Source organism: Hippichthys cyanospilos, chromosome 17, assembly GCF_059441005.1.
Source record: "Hippichthys cyanospilos isolate Australia breed blue-spotted pipefish chromosome 17, RoL_Hcya_1.0, whole genome shotgun sequence".
In the NCBI taxonomy this organism is placed as follows: Eukaryota; Metazoa; Chordata; class Actinopteri; order Syngnathiformes; family Syngnathidae; genus Hippichthys; species Hippichthys cyanospilos.
Window position 1 is genome coordinate 1,785,001 of NC_142385.1, and position 16,611 is coordinate 1,801,611.

At 41.2% G+C, this 16,611-nt stretch overlaps 1 protein-coding gene across 9 annotated transcripts in view; it reads right to left on the reverse strand.

The window, feature by feature from the left end:
- map2k4b (mitogen-activated protein kinase kinase 4b) overlaps positions 1 to 16,611 on the reverse strand; it is a 56,751-nt gene that overhangs the window by 35,421 nt on the left and 4,719 nt on the right. For 2 of the 9 annotated variants that reach the window (XM_088439841.1, XM_088439837.1), the window contains one exon: positions 8,176 to 8,278. In XM_088439841.1, the coding sequence (XP_088295967.1) occupies positions 8,176 to 8,278 (103 nt within the window). Of the gene's footprint in view, positions 1 to 328; positions 488 to 8,175; positions 8,279 to 13,493; positions 15,377 to 15,578; positions 15,986 to 16,611 lie in introns of those variants that run through there. The other 7 variants (XM_088439838.1, XM_088439839.1, XM_088439845.1 and 4 more) reach the window with 6 other exon arrangements.

Here is a 16,611-nt window from a genome sequence, read left to right on the forward strand (position 1 = left end):
ACAATGAGGATGGGATATAACATGTGAAACAAGATGGAATATAGTATATTACAAAATGGGGCATAGGGCGCACCACTCAAAAGTCCTTTAATTTTTTTTTTTTAAATAAATTAATTACCGGTAATTAAAAAAACTTTGACTTTCGGTCCTGCCTCATTTTCTTGTTAAAACTTATTTTTTGAGCCAAATTTCTCAGTTTTCCTGCATTTTTTTGGGACCCGTTAGTTCCTCCTCCAAACTCAAGTCATCATGTCCAGACGTGACACTAATATTAAATTGCCATTTATAATTTAGCGTACATTAAATTGCCATTTATAATTTAACGTACAATCTTGTTAAAGCTTGCCTGCTCTTGGTGGACTTCATAAAACTTTGTGGACAAAATGCACGGACCGTCACCGCTAAGCAGCATTCCCTCTTAAGCTGCGCACCTGCACAATCATCCTCTGCTCTCATGCTCTCAGCACACTGAAAATGTATACATCACCTTAAAAAAAAAAACATTCAAACATGTATTGACATTTTATATTTTTATATTCAGCTTGCACAAAAAAATTCAAAAGGTTATTTGGCATACGTAGTTGACAGAGTGTGAGGAAAAATGTCAAAAATGGCAAAAAACGGATTATTTCAGACTGATACACACTACACACAAAATGGCCTGCAATCATTGTCACATAGACCATGGACTTTGCCGAAGATGCCTGTTAAGTTAATTTCTATCCCTATTAATTATAACTCGTTGAGTTGTGGCTTGTTATTGTTACTAAATGTGAAAAATCAAGTACAGTGGGCCACCAGTTAACAAGATTAAATCATTACATGGTAGGGATTGTAATGTGAATTTGCCGTAGAGCGGGCAGTCGAAACCTATGTTAATTAGCTAATGCATGTAAAACCATAGGTTCAAACATCAAAATTGTACATGCATATTTCAAACTGGTATCTAAATAGTATAGTAAGTGCTACTTATATTTTATATACTTGCATACAATTAAATAACATGATAAATAAAAAATAAATAAAGGATTAATTTACCTTTAAGTGAAGTGAGGATCTTGTTATGGCCATATTCACTAGTGAGGGTCGGCTAGCTTATTTCTTGATTATCTCCAGCTTCGGTTCCATACAAATCCTTTGCTTAATTCTCTCTGTAACATCACTAGCAATCTTGGTACCAATGGCTAACCTTTTTAAGTTTGAATGGAGCACTAAAATGCACAATAACTACCGTATTGAAAGCACTCTCAAACGAGATTTAGTCTTTAGGCAGCCATCTTTGTGACCCCGTCCGCCAACCAAAAGCAGACCAGCATCGTTGTGATCCCCATGATGCCGACCAATAGTAGACCAGCACTGTAGTGACGTAGGCAGTGACGCCTGTAGTGGCGTTGCCCCTAGCAGACATGCACTGACCACCATGTTTGAGGTGTTCTAAGGCAAAAAAAAATGGCATAAAGGGGGGCAAAAAACGTTGCGATCTACGTCGTAAATTAAAAAAAACATAAGGCAGGGACATTGTATCTGTTTTTTCCTCCCCTCTTTAAGACATCAATTCCCAGTTATGAGACCAAAAACAACTGTCATGACCCTAGGGGCTTGGCTGTATTTGTTTTGTTTTGCTGCCGTCTGCTGGAGTTTTTAGGTAATTGCTCTTATTTAAAACTGCCGTATACTACTGCTTCCATGAAATGCGTGCCTACAATGCAGGTCTGCTTTTGGTCGGTGTCTCCTCACGGAGATGGTGGTCTGCTATTGGTCGGGCTCACTCATTTCATAATGGTGGAACGGTAAAGCTTTGTTTGATTGTGAGTGGTTACAAAACTGTTTTTATAGTGTATTATACTGCTTAATTCAAAGTTGAAAGGGCTAGCCATGGGTCCCAAGATTGCTAGTGATGTGCAAGAGAGAAGTATGGAGATGATTTATATGGAAACAATGCTGCAGATAACCCTTATTAGGAAATATGGACAGAACAAGCGACACTCAAAGGTAAATTCAGAGGGCCCCAGTGATGGTGGCGCGTGTAGACGCAGCGGCCACTCGCTCTTCCGACAATGCGTTGTTTTGTTCGACAAACAAGTGTTTGTCTGAAAGTTTTTCCGGTCAGTTTACACCACAATACGTGTACAGTCGATGGGTCTTCTTACAAATCGGGACAAGCAACATTTGCCAAGCTTAAACACGGAACTGGAGAACTCTCTAAGGGAACTGGGACTGCTACGCCGGCCTGCGTTCACTGGACTCGCCTGCGGTGCGCCAGGACGAGGAAGCGGGGCAAGCGCGGATGTATCCGAGCTAGGCTAGAAGCTAAACTAACTCACCTGGCCATACCATCTATCCTTTCGGCGAACGTTCGTTCACTGGACAACAAAATGGACGATATCCGACTTCTGAGATCAGCAAACCGAAAAGTGAGTGACTGTTGTGTATTAGTTTTCACTGAAACCTGGCTAAACAGTAACATTCCGGACTCCGCTATACAACTAGAGCAGCTAACATGCTACAGATCCGAGAGGGCTCTCGCAGAGGGAGGGGGAAGTCGCACGGTGGCGGCGTGTGTGTTTACACTTGGAATGTGTTTACACTCAGCACAAAGGAGCATACAAAGCCACCCCCCTCCCCCACATCGGTGCCTCTGACCACCTCACTATTATGCTAATGCCCGCATACAGACCAAGAGTGAAAGTCATCAAAACTGCACTGAAAGAAGTAAGGGTGTGGCCACAGGAGGCAACCCCAGCCCTACAGGACTGCTTTGACTCAACAGACTGGGACATTTTTAAGGAAGCAGCCACCTACAACTGCATCACAGATATTGAGGAGTACACAGACACGGTGACCTCCTACATCACCAAATGCATGGACGACGTGACCCACATCAAGGGCCAACCAGAAGCAATGGCTAACAGGAGACGTCCACAGGCTGTTGAGGGCCAGGGACAAGGCCTTCAAAGCTGGGGAGAAATCAGCCCTGAGAACAGCGAGAGCCAACCTGTCCCGTGGCATCAAGAAAGGCAAACAAGAATACACAAACAAGATAACTTCTCACTTCAAGGACAGCAAGAATGCACACAGCCTATGGCAAGGCATTCAGGCTATCACAGGCTACAAACCTGCACCACAAAGCTCAGAGAGCGACATCACTCTGCTCAACAACCTAAACAGTTTATTTGCACGCTTTGAGGAACAGAACACCACCCGCCCACAGAAAACACCACCACCTTCGCACAACCAGCCTCTGTGCCTGTCTGCTGCCAGCGTAAGGAGGACACTCTCCGCCATCAACACCCGGAAAGCAGCAGGTCCAGACAACATCCCTGGCAGGGTGCTGAAAGACTGTGCAGAGGAGCTGAAAGATGTTTTTACAGACATCTTTAACACCTCCCTGAGGCAAGCCATTGTGCCATCAAGCTTCAAAGCTGCCACCATCATACCTGTGCCGAAGAAATCCTCCCCATCCTGCTTCAACGACTATGGTCCGGTGGCACTGACACCCATCATCATGAATTGCTTTGAACGACTAGTCCTGTCACACATAAAATCCATCCTGCTGAATTGCTTTGAACGACTAGTCCTGTCACACATAAAATCCATCCTGCCCCGCAGCCTGGACCCGTATCAGTTCGCCTACATGGTAAAGCGATCCACAGACGACGCAATCTGCTCTGCCCTCCACCGGGTACTCACCCACCTGGACAAGAAAGACTCATATGTGAGAATGCTGTTCATAGACTTCAGCTCAGCGTTCAACACCATAATACCCCAACAACTCACCTGCAAACTGGACAAACTGGGCCTCAGCACCGCACTCTGCAACTGGCTGCTGGATTTCCTCAGCCAGAGGCCTCAGGTGGTGCGTGTTGGCAACGACATCTCAGTCAGGATCACCCTGAGCACAGGGGCCCCACAAGGCTGTGTGCTCAGCACCCTCCTCTTCACCCTACTGACACACGACTGCACAGCAACCTACAGCGCCAACCACCTTGTGAAGTTTGGTGACGACACAACACTGGTGGGCCTCATCTCCAACAGCGACGAGACCCACTACAGGAAAGAAGTGGAGCTTCTGACTAGATGGTGCAAAGACAACAACCTCCTGCTAAACATCAGCAAGACCAAAGAGATGGTCGTCAGCTTCCAGAGAGGCCGCACCCAACACCCCCCACTGACCATCGATGGTGCTGCAGTGGAGAGGGTGAGCAGCACCAAGTTCCTGGGGGTGCACATCAGCGATGACCTCTCCTGGACCACCAATACTGCATCTCTGGCCAAGAAAGCACAGTGGCGTCTCTACTTCCTGCACAAACTGAAGCGGGCCAGTGCTGTGCCACCCATCATGACCACATTCAACAGAGGAACCATTGAAAGCATCCTCACCAGCTGCATCACCATGTGGGGCGGGAGCTGCACTGACTACAACAGGAAGGCTCTACAACGCATCGTGAGGACAGCTGAGAGGATTATTGGTGCTCTGCTCCCCTCGCTGCAAGAGCTGTACACCACCCACCTCAGCCGCAAAGCCGTCACGATTGTCACCGATACAAGCCACGCTGCACACAGTCTGTTCAGCCTCCTGCCCTCCGGAAAGAGGTATAGGAGCCTCCGCTCCCGCACCACCCGACTCAGTAACAGCTTCATCCACCAGGCCGTGAGACTGCTGAACTCTCCCCCCTTCCCACCCGTGAAACTGCTGAACTCTCTCTCTCTCTCTCTCTCTCTCTCTCTCTCTCTCTCTCTCTCTCTCTCTCTCTCCCCTCCTCTCTCCCACATTCAGCCCCAGCCAGAAGAAACACCTAGCTGGCCCCCCACCTAAACTCAAACTTTGCTCATGCACTTGCAAAATTTGCACAGACTTGCTGCTGCCATATTTATTTCTAATTGTACTTCTATTGCACTAGCGATTACACTTAGAACAATAACAACTACCTCAAATGCACACAACTGGGACAACCACAGAGTTGTCTTGCCTTGTCTCGTACTGTTGGACTGTCTTGTCATATGCTGCTACTTATGTCTTGTTTTGGGGTAATCTTGCCATACCTGTTTTTTTGTATTTAGTTTTTAGTTTTAGTTATTAGATTAGCAACACTAGGCAAAGTAGATCAAATATACTGCACTTTACATTACTACTATAGATAAGAATCTAGTTTTTAGGATTGTCTCGTCTTGCGCACCTGCACTTTGTTATTGTTCATGCAAAACGCAGAGGATATTGAGAAACGCAATTTCAATTCCTTTGTATGTTAAGAACATGTGAAGAAATTGACAATAAACTTGACTTTGACTTGACTTACGAACATAATCCGTTCAGCGGCTACGCTCGTAACTCGAATTGCTCGTATGACGGGCAATCCAAACCTATGCAAAAACCTTAGGTAAAAACATTACGACTTTATACACATATTAAAATTAGTAACATAATCTACTGTACAGTTAAATTAAATAACATAAATATACAAAGGAAAAATGACATTTACCTTTGGGGCGAACCCACAGAATTTATTTATTTTCTTAAACGAGAACATATCACCGGCGATTTCATTCTCTTTAATCCATAATAGAAGAAGCCTCTCCATTTTGTTGTTGACCAAGGGCCGTCCCCTGGCAAGGAAAGTCCTGCCCTTAGAAGATTGCCGAGCGGTTACGGCCATACTCACGAGCAAGGTTAACTATACGTGCGCATAGTTTATTATTATAATATTATATTATATTCGTATTTTTTTTTATTATCTCCTGCTTCGTTTCTATTGTCATCATCCTCTTACTTCTTCCTTTACCGCCACTAGCAATTTTAGAAGCAATGTCTAACAGATAAAGTTTGCAAAGTCTTCACAACATTCCTTCCTTCCGTTTTTCACTCCTTTTCTCTACTTCCTTCCATCCCGACCAGATGTGCCATCAAGCTAGATGAAGGCGTTCGGCCAATAGCATATCGGCATTTCTGTGATTGACGTGACGCCGGCCAATAGCATATCCGCATCTCCGTGAGTGAGACCGGGACTGCGACCTTAATAGACCAATAGCATATCGGCATCTCCATGACTAACACCGTGACTGGGACAGTGACTGTGACATTGTAAGAGCAATAACATATCGGGGTTACCGTGACATGCGTGAGCAGTTGATTTCGTTGATGCAGCAAAGCGAAAAAAATTGTGCGGACACATTGACCGGCATGTTGGATTGTTCGTAAGACGAAAGGTTTGTGCGTAAGAGGGGGACAAAAAACGCCGCGGTCAACGCTTGTAAGATGAAAAGTTCGTAAAAGCGGGAGTTCGTAAACCGGGGGCCCGCTGTACATCCTCTTTCTATATTTTTTATTCATGATGTTTTCTGATTGTGTACATGTATATTATATATACGTAACACTTACTATACTATTTTGGTACCAATTTTTAATATGTATGTACAATTTTGAGGTTATAAACACGTTAGCTATTTAACATAGGTTTGGACTGCCTGTCATATGACGAATCTGCCTTTCAACCACAACAGCGGAACGGATTAATGTCGTTACACGGGGGCCCACTGTACTTCGCTATTTCAACTTCCTCTTGTAATTGTAAGCCTGTTTGCCGCAAAATATAAATGATGCAGTATTGGTCATTTTGCACTGCTTTTAAAATCTATTACAATCCTCTGACAATTTACATTTTTTCCTCACCAAAGTCATGGAATAATAATGCAGAGTATCATCAAATCCAAAAGCGTGAAAATGAAAGTAAATGCTCATATATAATGGGTTAAGTCAGTGCTTCTCAAATAGTGGGGCGGGCCCCCCTGGGGGGGCGCGAGGTGATGCCAGGGGGGGCGTGTATGATCCCAGAAATAAGGCTTTGTTTTTGTCACGTGGAATGTAATTGCAATAAAGTAATAATTTTCATCATCATCTTTTATTTTCAGGCACTTTGGTACGCTTTCTTCTTTTTTCCGTTTTAGACTAAGCTGTAATCCGTATAAATGCGATGAAAATAATCAACAGTTGTTGAAAGTTGATTTATATTGCGTTTTTCTGTTGTTAATATTAAAAAGGATACATGTGTAGGTATACTTAAACAATTTTCATCAATATGACCTTATTTATAGTCAGTGCATCGACTGGGGGGGGCAAAAAGTTTTCTCTTTTCTGGGGGGCTGGCAAAATATAGTTGAGAAACACTGAGTTAAGTGAAGTTCCTCAAATCCTTTGGAGGTCTTAGTACGTGACAAGTGAGGTATTTCAGCACTTTCATAGTAATTAACAACAACATTATGCAACATTTAATATAGTTTAACTTTTCAACATGTTTTACATTCACATATTGTTGATGAAAATCATCACTCATTTAACTGCTCACTTGATATATATTATAAAATAGCAAATATTTAATCCATAGTTCATTTTTAAATTATTATTAGTACAAAGCCATATTTTATTTTAAAATGTTTACTACTATTACAAAATTCCAACTAACTACATTGATTTACGGATAATTCAAGTGAACTTAGGCGAATTCTTAGCATAAAAATTGCCAAAAATCCAAACCACATTGTTCCATACTCTGGTTCAATTTATTTGTGGTACAAATCTCTACACACGCCATTTGTTTCGATATGCAGTATAGGTGGTTTGTTGGACAGGTGCAATGCTGCTTTGGTTATCATGTGCATGTTTGATATTGCGCAACGTGGTACAAGGCATGGCCAGGGAGTTTGTATGAATGATCAAAAGCATCAAATATTTGAGGGACTGCTTATGACCTTTGCACCATGTAACGCAGTGAACCCCAGAGTGTATGAAAAATCCCCACAATAGTCGCGTTTATTGAGACTGTACCTAAAACTGATAAAGTGCACCATACAGTCCAAGACACATGGTAACAAAATACGGTAAGTTATAAAACCAAATGAAAACATTCATTCATGATTTAATTATTTTAAATGTACAAATTAGGGGTGTAAAATAAACTGTTTCAACAAGTTATCTAAAAGAGATACATGACAAAAATAGAACATTTCCAGTAACCCCAAATTTAAAATGTTCACAGAAAGATAGGAGTCTTTCAGTTTTGTATGGTAAATGATTGCGCCGGACCAAAGTTTGAAACAGCACAAACACAAAATCATTATTTTGGATCTGTTAAGAGTTAATAGGATTTGGATTATGAATCCAATAAAGTCATGCCTACTCACATGTGGGGATTCTGGAAGGAAGGGGGTGTTGGATTGAGGGAGAGGCGGGACGTCGGCTTCACTGGGGGGCTGGCGAAATTCAACTTTAGTGCTTTACGTTTACCTGGCAGAACAAAGACACAGACAAGTCCATATTGCCATGCACGTAAGATGCAAAACATGGTGTAATGTGTCATGTGAGGCAGCTTTATATGATGCTTAATAGGCCTATACTTAATTATGATGCACACCAAAGGCCATAATAACCAGCAGCAACATTTTACATATGAACATTTGTACAATAAAATGACACCCAAGGCAAGCACTGTACTGAAAACACTATAATGACTAAATTGACTATAGACATCAGTCTGACTGTGTCAATAATGTCATGAATAGTGCGACAGCTTTGTGACTGGTTATCATTTTATTGTGCAAGCAGCAATAACGTTGCGGCTGATCATCGTATACATATAAACTTGAGAAAAGCCTTCATGTGCAGAATACTTGAAACAGTGATCTAAAATTTGACACCAGAGATGTCCACAAATATTGTAAAGGTGTAACAGACAGAGGAATCATCAGTGTTAAAACTCCCCAACTTTTTGGATTGAAGAATTAAGTCGGCAGAGGCAGCTTTAATAAACTCTGCTACTGAGTTATCTCAAGTTGCCATTTAGCTATATTATAAATACTTTCTGTTGCACTGGACATCTTTGCAGCAGTAATACGTGTAGCAACGCCAAGTGATAAGCATATATTCTCGAGTCATTAGAAAAGTATCTGACAGCCTTTTGCCATTACTTCCGCCGGAAAGCTTTTGCCCACCGTGCCTTTTATTTTGAGCATGCTCGGAACTCAATACACACGTCCGTGCATGTAAGCACACACGCTCATTTCCAAAAAAAAAAAAAAAAAAAAAAAAAAAAAACGATTTAACATGGCTTTGCCAAAACATTTTATCAATATGTTCAACACTCCCACTCAAAGACATGTTCATAACTTTCTATCGTAAATAAAACAAAAGTTCATGTTGAAAACTTTCCCAAATAGACAAATAAGCAGATTGGCATGCTTTTTCCTTTTTTTTTATTCCCCAAACAAATATCCCTTGAACATTTCCAGTCTTGCTTTTGTCACAGGCTTAGTGAGTACATCAGGTGCCATATTTACAGTTTACCATCATGTGTACAGATCGTACAAAGTGATATTTTATGTGCACGTGTTTGCTCCTTTGCCTGCATTCCGTGTTCTTAGAGGAATTATTTGTCCTCATTTTGACTGGTTCGTGCTGCTCTTTAGTCTTCATGCCTTTAAGTAGTTGTACAAGGTACATACACACGTGGACAAAATTGTTGGTACCCCTCAGTTAAAGAAGGAAAAACCCACAATTCTCATTGAAATCACTTGAAACTTACAAAAGTAACAATAAATAAATATTTATTGAAAATTAAATAATCAAAATCAGCCATCACTTTTGAATTGCTGATTAACATAATTATTTAAAAAAACAAACTAATGAAACAGGCCTGGACATAAATGATGGTACCCATAACTTAATATTTTGTTGCACAACCTTTTGAGGCAATCACTGCAATTAAGCGATTTTTGTATTTGTCAATGAGCGTTCTGCAGCTGTCAACAGGTATTTTGGCCCACTCCTCATGAGCAAACTGCTCCAGTTGTCTCAGGTTTGATGGGTGTCTTCTCCAAATGGCATGTTTCAGCTCCTTCCACGGATGTTCAGTGGGATTCAGATCTGGGCTCATGGAAGGCCACTTTAGAATAGTCCAATGCTTTTCTCTCAGCCATTCTTGGGTGTTTTTGGCTGTGTGTTTTGGATCGTTGTCCTGTTGGAAGACCCATGACCTGCGACTGAGACCAAGCTTTCTGACACTAGGCAGCACATTTCTCTCCAGAATGCTTTGTTAGTCTACAGATTTCATTTTACCTAGCACACATTCAAGACACCATGTGCCAGATGCAGCAAAGCAGCCCCAAAACATTACTGAGCCTCCTCCATGTTTCACCGTAGGGACAGTGTTATTTTCTTCGTATGCTTGGTTTTTTTGAGTCTATGAACATAGAGTTGATGTGCCTTACCAAAAAGCTCCGGTTTGGTCTCATCTGTCCAAAGGACATTCTCCCAGAAGCTTTGTGGCTTGTCAACATGCATTTTTGCAAATTCCAGTCTCGCTTTTTTATGATTTTTTTTCAGCAGTGGTGTCCTCCTTGGTCGTCTCCCATGAAGTCCACTTTGGCTCAAACAACGACGGATGGTGCGATCTGACACTTATGTACCTTGGCCTTGGAGTTCACCTTTAATTTCTTTGGAGGTTGTTCTGGGCTCTTTGGATACAATTTGAACGATCCGTCTCTTCAATTTGTCATCAATTTTTCTCTTGCGGCCACGTCCGGAGAGGTTGGCTACTGTCCCGTGGGTCTTGAACTTCTGAATAATATGAGCCACTGTTGTCACAGGAACCTCAAGCTGTTTAGAGATGGTCTTATAGCCTTTACCTTTAAGATGTTTGTCTAAATTTTTTTTTCGGTTGTCCTGGGACAATTCTCTCCTTCGCTTTCTGTTGTCCATGTTCAGTGTGGTACACACCTTTTCACCAAACAGCAGAGTGACTACTTGTCTCCCTTTAAATAGGCAGACTGACTGATTATGAGTTTGGAAACACCTGTGATGTCAATTAAAGGACACACCTGAGTTAATCATGTCAGTCTGGTCAAATAGTTTTCAATCTTTTATAGAGGTACCATCATTTTTGTCCAGGCCTGTTTCATTAGTTTGTTTTTTTTAAATAATTATGTTAATCAGCAATTCAAAAGTGATGGCTGATTTTGATTATTTAATTTTCAATAAATTTTTATTTATTGTTACTTTTGTAAGTTTCAAGTGATTTCAGTGAGAATTGTGGGTTTTTCCTTCTTTAACTGAGGGGTACCAACAATTTATTCCATGTGTGTACTTTCCTGAGTAGTGGCTGCTAATGCCATATATTCAGCTTCACAGGTTGACAATATCACTGTTGTTTTCTACTTTTGCAAGATATAACTGGCTGATTTAGGCTGAAACAATATCCAGTCGTACTTCTATCATTTTTGTCAGATGCCCAATCAGCGTCGCTGTATGCCTCAAGTTTATGCCTCAAGTTTAAGTGTTTTCTCACATTTTTTAAAGTTTAATTTTTGACTCATGGTACCCTTTAAATACATCAGTAGGTGTTTGGCTGTTGTCCAATGTTGTTGTTCTGGTTCTGCCAGGTGTTGAGATTTACCTACAACCGAGCTCAGGTCATGTCTAGTAGATGTTGCAATGTATATAAAACTTCCAACCATCTCTCTCTATATCCTGTCGAATTAATGACTCACCCTCGTTGTCTAAGTGTAACCTTTGCTCACATGGGGTAGACCTCGACTTGCATTCGGCCATTCCAAAATTTGCTAGAATTTTTTTAAAATGCCTTTCTTGTGTCATTTTAATCTGCCTTTCACTTTGTTCAAAATCAATTCCTAAAAAATATTTAAGTGGACCCAAGTATTTCATCTTAAATCTATCTTTTAACATTTGTTTAACATTACAAAGTAAGTTGTTATTACTAGCTGCTACAATTAGGTCATCAACCCACACTAGTATATTCACTTTCTCGTTTTCGGATTCGCTGCTGTAGACAGAATGATCAGCATCATTTTGCATTTTCAGTAAGATGTTCACAAAATAACATATTCCAATTGCGTCTAGACTGTTTTAACCCAAACAACAATTTGTTGAGTTTGCAGACCAAATGTTCTCCCATGTCTGATGCGACTTCAAAACCTTCCGGCTGTTCCATATACACTTCACAATCCATTGGACCATGGAGGTAGGCCGTCCATATGATGTAGAGTTAGGTCCTCCTGTACTGCCACCTGCACAAATACTCGAACAGACGTCATGTCAGCTGTTGGTGAAAATGTCTCTTTGTAGTCAATGCCTTCCCTCTGATCATAGCCTTTTGCCACATATCTGGCTTACAAGTCTGAGATCCATCTAAGCCTTTCTTTAATGGTATGAACCCAGCGACCTCCCACTGCATGTTTACTATATGGTAGTGGGGTCAAGCTAAAAGTATTGTTCTCTTTCAAAGAGTTCATTTTTCCAACATTACATAAGTCCACATTTTTGCATTGTTCGAGTCCATAGCCTTTTTAAATGTTTTTGGCACACCATAAGTCACTCTGTAAAAATAATCAACACTTTTATCCTCATTGTTATATTCGGATTTACATTGGTACTCTGAGATATTCAGGAGGCTTTCTTTATCTTGTAGGATACCTCCGTTCTACCTGCTCTTCCTTAATGGTATCATTCTGCATCACTTCAGTTTCAATAGTCTCCTCAACAACCTCCTCCTTGCTTCATCAGGCAGTGTATGACTCAGCTTGACCATTCTTGGTGGTATTTCTTCATAATACTCAATTCCAAACTGTATGTCCTCTGTCTGAGTCTGTCTATCTGTGTTGTTTTTGGAGATTGACTTCACTAATCTATGATTTAGAACTTTTCCTGTCTTGGTATAATAAATGTTGTATGCTGGACTGTATTTATCATAACCAATGAAAATACCCTTTTCACATTTTGAATCTAGCTTCTTTTTGTCTTGTTTTTATAAGTAGCATTCTGAACCAAAAATCTTCATGTGCGATAAATAAGGGACCTTCCCTGTAAAAACACAGTAAGGTGTCTGTTTAAGACATTTGTTGTAAAATATATTCCGGATTTGGAATATTCCGCTGATGTTTGTATGGCGTATGTCCATGAACGCTTTGGTAGATTACTGTCCAAAAGCATGCATCTTGACATCTCAAATAATGTTCTCGAACCTCCTTCAGCAGTTCCGTTCTGAAGAGGCGAGTGGGGTGCACTGGTCTCGTGCCTTATCCCTTTTTCCCTGAGTAAAGATTGAAAATTTTGTCCTGTAAACTCTGTACCATTGTCTGATCGGATACACTCAATGGTGCTACATCTGCAATGAACTTTTCTGAAGCATTTGTAGTGTTACTCTTTTCCTTGATAAAGTATGGAAAAATCATCCTGCTGTTATCATCAGTAAACGCTATTGCATATCTGTACCTATCTTTGTCAGCTGGCTCTAAGGGGCCACATAGGTCTGTGTGGACTAGCTCTAGCCTCCTGACTACCAGGAAAAAAAAGGTTGTCCGATCACATTTATTTTGAAATTCCCCAATCTATGTGAAGTAATAGTAATATTGCAAAAGAAATTTTTCAATTTTTTATTTTTGTTTTTAAGCTATGATGTGTCTTCTACAGTGGACATCAGAACCCAATACAGGGGAAACGGAACTTTATTACGAAAAAGTTAGTCCAACAAAAATATCAACAAGTCAACTTGACAAAGTGTTCAACATAACCATAACTGTCCATCATCTCTTTTCTTTTGTTTCACTTTTGCTTCTTTTATGCTTATTTGGTATGATACTTCAGAAAGCAATTCCCTTTCTTGGAAACACAAAGGAAAATCTTGCACTTGGAGCACATAACATATGTTTTACTGTTGCAGCCAGCTTGGCGACACCTTGATGCATGTGTTTCATCCACCATCTCTGGAAGATGCACAGCACCATAGTTTCTCAGAGCTGCATTTGGCTGTGGTTTCCATTTTTGACGGGGGGGGGAGTGTAGTCATCTTCGCTGTCACTTGCTGCACCTCCTGCTTGGGCTTGAGCAATTAACTCTTCACCAAGGAGCAATTTGAAGTCAAAGAGCTTCTGTGGTTTCTTCCCCAGACACTGGCAGTCACTCTTATACTGAAGCCATGAGTTGGTGATTGCCAGATCAAAAAAGTGGAAAACTGCACGGACTGTCCATTTTCTAGTGCGAGAGGCCATCCTGTAGAAACTCAACATTCGATCGACCAAGTCCACACCTCCCATGTTGGTGTTGTACTCCGCAATTGCTAGTGGCCTTGACACTTGGACAAATCTTTTCTCTTTCTTGGACCATCTTCTGCATGTGTCCTGAGGTTCAATCCCATAGGCAGATGATGCCATGACCACTGGCTTGTTGTCCAACCATTTTATGACAGCAAGTTCAGGTGTGCTTCTTCTCACCACCATCTCTGATGACCCTCTTTTTTTCTTTTTGAAGAGCTTATCGCCTATGATCTTGCAGTCCTTTGGAACCCTGTTATTCGTGAGGGTTCCAGTTGCTGTCAGTCCTTTTGTCATCAGGGTGTCAATGAGGCTGATTGTTGTAAAGTACCTGTCAAAGAACAGGTGGGTGCCTTGGGGAACTGACTCTGCCAATTGAAGAACAGCTTGTTCCCCGATGCCCTTTCCTCCTGGAGCTGTGAAAGTTGTCTTGCCCTGGTAGACCACAAAATCCAAAACTAGACCAGTTGGTGCAGCCAAGACACATACCTTCAGTCCAGTTGGGTTTGGTTTGCCTGGTACATACTGGCGCACTGGATATCGACCAGTAAAAGGAACCATTTGCTCATCAATGCACAACTTTCCTGTTCTTGGCATACTCAGACATCCTTGCCTTACTTTGCTCAAGAGGGGCCTGATTCTCCACAAGAGATCACTTGTTTTTTCTTCATTTGAAACATCAAGGTCATTGACGAGCTTGATGGAGTTTCTCAATTTGTAAAACCGATTTCTGGTCATTGATTCAGCCACAATTTTTACTCTAGTACTTGAGGCCCAATACATTTGAATGTTTGGATATCCTAGACAGCCCATGTAAATAGAATTTCCAAAGAATGTCTTCAATTCCTCAGGTGTGGTATTTAACGTTGATCCAGACACAAGTACTTCACGCTGATTTGTGTACAGGGCCATTTCTTCAAACACAGAGTCATCAATGTATTGCTTAAAATAATCCACCGGGGTCCAGTTTTGGCGTGTCAGAGCAGCATCATTGCTCTGAATAATGGGAGGATCATCAAGTTGGGATTTGAATTTTGTATTCTTGCTCCATAGTAGACGTCGACTGGACTTAGATGTGGACAGTGCTGCTTGATCTGAATCCTCTGCATCTGCTAGCCCTGCCTGAAATTCCTCCTCAGAGCTCCCTGAATCATCTTCCTCTAGTTCTACCTCAAACAGTGGATCTTGATCATCTTCATCAGATAACTCAATGTCTGAGTTTCCATCAACAATCCGCAGTAAAAAATCTCTCTGCTTCTGAGAATGACTCCCTTTCTTGTCACTTGGGGAAAAAAAGAGCAAAATGGACAAAATAACTTCAAATGTCCACTACAGAGGACATGTTTTAAACACTTGAATACTAGGCTCAAATACACTTAAAATAACTCAAAAAACACTTTAACGTGTTCATAAGAGTCTTATAAATAAAATGCCAACAGCATTTCAAGACAAAATGTGTTTGTTAAAAAGTATTGAACACTTACTTTTCCTCTTCCCATAAAAAGTGCTTGCACTGAGGGAAGCCATTTTCTTCTACGGTGTAGTCAAGGTAACAAAGCCCCACCCCTACAAGTTTGGTATCATTGGAAAACTCTGAATGTCCTCTATAGAGCACAAAAGAAATCAATGCGATTGGATGAACTGGGTGGGAGATATTTAGGTTTAGAAATGTCCTCTACAGAGGACAAATTTGAACTACTGGTCGTCAGGAGGCTAGTACCGATTTAGCTTTAACATCTGCCTCTCTGTTTCTGTCTTGTGTAAATGTTCCTTGTGTACACGTTTCACAGTTTTGCTTGGACTTATTATTCTTCCCTTTTATTGACATTCCCTTTACCACCTTTTCAAGCTTTATAATATCATCAAAATTGCAATGGCCAAGTATCTTATGCAATGTTCTCTCTCTCTCACCCCTCCTCCCTCCCACACTCAGCCCCAGCCAGAAGAAACACCTAGCTGGCAGATGGTTTAGGTCATTGGACCCACCCCCCCATCAAAACTCAAACTTTGCTCATGCACTTGCAAAATTTGCACAGACTTGCTGCTCCCATATTTATTTATAATTATACTTCTATTGCATTAGCGATTAGACCTAGAAATATAACAACTACCTCAAATGCACACAACTGGGACAACCACAGTCAGAGTTGCTTTGTCTCGTACTCTTGGATTGTCTTGTCATATGCTGCTACTTATGTCTTGTCTTGGGGTACTCTTGCCATACCTGGCATCCACCCAGCTCAAGTCACGTCGCCCCAAAATAAATGTCATTTTTCCTTTGAATGTTTATGTTATTTAATTTAACTGCACAGTAGATTATATTACTAATTTTTAATATGTGTATAAAATCGTGATGGTTTTACCCAAATTCTTGCACGCGTTGCCGGTCATTGTGTCCGTACAATTGATTTCGCTTCACTACAGTAACGAAATCACCTGCTCACGCTCATCACGTTATTGTTGATATGCTATTGCTCTTACAATGTCACAGTCACTGTTTCAGTCACGGTGTCAGCC